Source organism: Lolium rigidum, chromosome 6 (assembly GCF_022539505.1).
Source record: "Lolium rigidum isolate FL_2022 chromosome 6, APGP_CSIRO_Lrig_0.1, whole genome shotgun sequence".
NCBI lineage: Eukaryota > Viridiplantae > Streptophyta > Magnoliopsida > Poales > Poaceae > Lolium > Lolium rigidum.
The window spans coordinates 140,555,601-140,559,922 of NC_061513.1; the positions used below are offsets into that span (position 1 = coordinate 140,555,601).

Here is a 4,322-nt window from a genome sequence, read left to right on the forward strand (position 1 = left end):
GGCCGGACAATAGGCCTCCAGAACTCCACCACTCGTGGACCTGTACGGGTGAGTGGCATCAAGTTTTGGTGGAGCGCTCTAGCGTGACTACTGGCATCACGACATCAACGACCTCTTCGGCAAACTTAGCATGGGAGACAACATTGATGTTGTTGTTGTTGTTGCCGCTACTCTAACTACACCGTATGTGATTTTGTTCTTTCTAGAGTTTCTAATCCTAGGGTTTGGAGTAGATGTGATATGTTTATCATGTTCAGATATAATTTGTTCATCTTATAATTAGTTTAACTACTGTTTTATGACCATGCTAATCTACTAATTTTTATGATTAAATCATATGGTCATTTGCTTATATTTTCACAATTTTCAGTAAGATGTGGAAACCTCGAAGCATTAGTTCTCGGTCGGAATAGTTTTATTTATTTATAGTGAGTAGTTTTATTTGTAGGCACCCTGCACCTGCAATTGGGGATTACTCATAGATTTAACCTTTAGGGCTTTAGACTGTATGAACCTGGCTTTCAATTTGTCTTAGTTTCAGATATGAATAGTGCAGTAGATATTTTAGTGCTTAACAAAGCACACCATGCCGATTTTAACAACTAATCCAATGTGTTCTATTTCATCGAAATGTGGTATATGCACATAAAGAATGGTTTAACAGACTATGCGGTTCGATCTATATTAAAGGTAGCTCAAGTATGATTCAATTGTTCGTACCATGTTGAGTTAACATTGTTCTCTTATGGTGTTCTTTACTCCAGAGTGATATACTCCCACATTGAGTTAACATTGTTCTCTTTATTTACCCGCAAAAAAAAGCATTGTTCTCTTTATAGTGTTCTTTATTTCAGAGTGATGTACTCCCTACGTTCCATCATAGTATTGGGAATCTGTATCAAACTTGGTTGAACTTGGTAGTACTTTCTCGTGTAAACTTTTTTTCAAAAAGGGTAAAGCTCTGGCCTCTGCATCGATTGATGCGTATGGATTTCTCGTATAAACTAGCCTTGTGTTTTTTCTCTCTATGTTATAGCTTAATTTATCCTCGATTGTTATTATTGTAGCCCAGACTTGCTGTTCTTTCTAGTTCGCAATGACAGAGAGTAAGAGAACACTTCTGAAGCAAAATCATTTTGTAGTGTAAGCAAAGAGACACTGAAGTACTGTATCATTGATGTAAGCGTGAAGGATTGCACGTTTTTTTACAGAGCTGCAGTTTCAGTTCCCTACTCTTTTCAAAGAAAATACAGACGTTTTAGTGATTGTTATCTTCTGTAGCTGGGGACAATTTTCTCTTTCCCAGGAATGTGGGAGGGCACTCCTAAATTTTATATACACATACCCACTTCATCTTCATGACTTGTAAAGTTAGGTGGATCTGTTTTAGTATGCCTTGTGTACAAAGATTCTACGAAGCAACTCTACACTTGCAATGATTTTGCATCCTCTGTATCCTATAAAAGCCAGCATAGATCTCGCCAACTTCATCCAATGAGACAGATATTTACAGAACCTAACCACAGTTTTCCTTCCGCAGCTTGCTACTGGATGCTGATAACATGTTGTTGTGTTGGCATCGACTGCTGGCTCTGTAAGCCCTCTGCTCTCCCTGGCTCTGAAACTGGCGTTACGTCATGAACACCCTGTTGCATTATCATGAACACCCTGTTACATTCTGAATGAAAGTGAAGATTTTTTCTAGGAATGAATGTACATGTGTTTGACAGACCTGGTGTTGATTGTACCGATGGAGCAATGTGACAACTGATATCAAGATGATGTAGATTGGTATGACAATTCCGGCTGTTCTCAACATCAGCAGCTGTCTCATCAACGTAATTCGTATCAGCCAGGTAATTCCGTTGCCCATGAATAGCATTCAGAGCAATAAAGTTATAGAAAGGTTTAGTCGGGTTACAGGATTCAGTCTCTTACCGTGATCAGTGCTATCGAGTACACCTCAGGGCCGCCGAGGAGAAGCGAGATCGCGTCACGGAGCACTAGCAGAGCCATCAACTGAAGGTTACATGTGCATTAGTTGGCTACTCGTGTCCAGATGGAAGGTTTTACGTTCTGCAGCACTTACAGCTATGGCAATTACACGGCAGTAGGTGACACCTTTCGGATTGGAACCTTGAGAGTCAAAGCTTGATGTGCCAACAGCATGACCAGCCGTTTGCGAAATGTTTTCTTCAGCATTGAGGTTCTCTAGTGTTTCTCCAGTTCTCCTACAGTCAAAAGAGGGCTAGGCTGTATGAGATATAACCCCTTATCGTACCAGAATGTTACCATGGATCTGAAGCACCAAAATGACACCTGAAGATAATTTGGTTTCTTCCGATCCGAAACAACTTCAAAGGAGCACTGTAGTTTGGTGTAAATTGCTGTGCCATAAGGAGCAGAGACAGCAAATTAGTCAACAAACCCTGCACTGTCTTTTGGAAAGACTGATGATGGTTTTCTCATCGTCTCTCGTGGTATAGATCTGAACTGAAAACTGATTTACTAGGAAGAAACGGGCAAGCTGAATTCGGCCACTTCTTTTTTTGTATCAGTTGAGAATGGCTTGTTATGGTAAGGCAGTTTCAGAAGTGCTCACCTGTAAGCATATCTCACATATGGTGTCTCCCTTCTCGTTACACCACCTCTGGATGCATATGTGGTGAGCGTACTGCAGGCAGCAACAAACTAATTCAAGTATTGGAAATTTGGAATGACTAAATAGGCATCTGCTAGAAAAATAAAAGGGTAGTCGAATCCATGTGAAAATCATGATGCAATCAACACCAGAGATCACACCCTCGCGATAGCAACAAAGGAAGAAGGAATTCGCTGACAGTGATATGGGAAATAGAAAGTTTGTTCCAAGTGGCATTTTGAATGAAAGAATCTAATACGAAAGCGAGCTCCCTTCCATGGTTGAAGATGCGGTAATGGATAAGCTGGTTCTGAGCTTGAGGTTATTCGGAGGTTCAGACTTCGAATAGTACACAATTATCAATCTGGAATAGGAACAGATAGCCTTGCCTTGAGGCTACCCTTGCAGGAGCAAGGGGTCTCCATGTAAGCTTCATCACCTTCTTCTTGGCAGATTCTGCATTCCACCACGACGCCACTCTTGATCCTCCCGTCCTCAAAAACAGAATGATCATGATGATCACAATCAGCCTTCCCGGAAGGAACGTCGAAGGCCTGATGAATGGCTGACTGAAGCGTCGCCTCCGTGATCATCCGCCCCGTCATCAGGGCAAAGTGGTCCGCCATCCTTGAGTCGATCGTCTGCAGATGAAGACGGCGAAGATTGGATCAAAACAAAGCCCTGGACAACATAGGCAGCTCTGATTATTTTCGCGGACACGATAGCTGAAAGAATATTCGGAACAGGCGCCACGAAATCTATTATCCATGTTGATTTGCACCACATGACAAGAATTAGACCACGAACATCACACGAGACGGCAGAAAAGTGGCTGCTTTCAGCAATCTCTTCGCCAAACATCCTTGGTGATAAAAAGGAGCTAAAAAGAGCCATGTGCCCATGCATGGAGATATGGAAAAAAGGCTATTTGGATTACATGTTACTTACCTGGAGGCAAAAGAGACGAAGGCCGTGCGGGGCAGGAAAAGGCAGGAGCTTTTTACACCATGAGAATGAGCCGAGACATAGCACGCACGCAGGTCGCCCTAAGGATCTCTGCTTTCTTCACGAACGAAGGAGGAGATGATATGATATGCAGGCCAAGGGGAGCAGGAGGAAAAGAAGATACGAGTAGGAGAGGCAGGCCAACAACAGAGCAGCAACAAGCCGAAGGGGTCTTAGAGAAGCAACAACAGAAGATTAGGACGCTTGCAAGGCGGGACTTGGAGATCCCAAACATCCAGAGAAGCAAGAGATCGATGGATTAATTAGGTGGCCCTCCTCTGCTACCGCCCTTCTTGTTTCTGAAGAATCATGCCCCGCTTCGCGATTCGTGCTACTAATCTTTGCATGATGGCCCACCGTTGTAACTGTATATTGGATACATGTTTAGTTATCACACTAACAGTACTATATACTCCCATGTGAAATGTTTGATGTTCCGCTGCAGTATATGGTGGTCTTTCCCTGTTGTTTATAAGAAAAAAACTGTGACAGGATTTGTTTCCTAAAAAATCAAATAGAAAAAGGAGCTAGCCGACCCAACCAAACCCAACGTGCAGATTCTCCACAAAGCGCTTGGCAGTTGGGATGATCGTTGGGAAACTGATCCTCTTTTCCTGCCAAAGCCACCAATTTTCATGGGCGATCACATTCATCATCCTGGTAACTGTTGAGTTAC

General features: G+C 42.6%; 1 protein-coding gene across 2 annotated transcripts; it reads right to left on the reverse strand.

Annotated features, from left to right (window-relative positions):
* Positions 1-1,174: 1,174 nt before the first annotated feature.
* On the reverse strand, positions 1,175-3,890 carry LOC124667254. 2 transcript variants are annotated; one of them, XM_047204556.1, is made up of 8 exons: positions 3,590-3,890; positions 3,031-3,282; positions 2,603-2,674; positions 2,320-2,387; positions 2,090-2,231; positions 1,939-2,019; positions 1,733-1,825; positions 1,175-1,646 (listed from the first exon to the last, which is right to left on the reverse strand). In XM_047204556.1, the coding sequence occupies exons 2-8, from the start codon at positions 3,265-3,267 to the stop codon at positions 1,545-1,547; spliced, it is 795 nt and encodes a 264-aa protein (XP_047060512.1). In that variant the 5' UTR covers positions 3,268-3,282; positions 3,590-3,890; the 3' UTR covers positions 1,175-1,544. The 2 variants fall into 2 exon arrangements, with proteins under 2 accessions (XP_047060512.1, XP_047060513.1); XM_047204557.1 differs by having other exon boundaries at positions 3,031-3,322.
* Between the last annotated feature and the right edge of the window lie 432 nt (positions 3,891-4,322).

Coding starts and splice junctions, on each gene's coding strand:
- LOC124667254 (XM_047204556.1), bottom strand. CDS start 3,267: ATGGCGGACCACTTTGCCCTGATGACGGGGCGGATGATCACGGAGGCG. Junction 2,232..2,319: donor AGAAACCAAATTATCTTCAG/GTGTCATTTTGG, acceptor TTTTGACTGTAG/GAGAACTGGAGAAACACTAG. Junction 1,826..1,938: donor ACTCGATAGCACTGATCACG/GTAAGAGACTGA, acceptor TTGATGAGACAG/CTGCTGATGTTGAGAACAGC.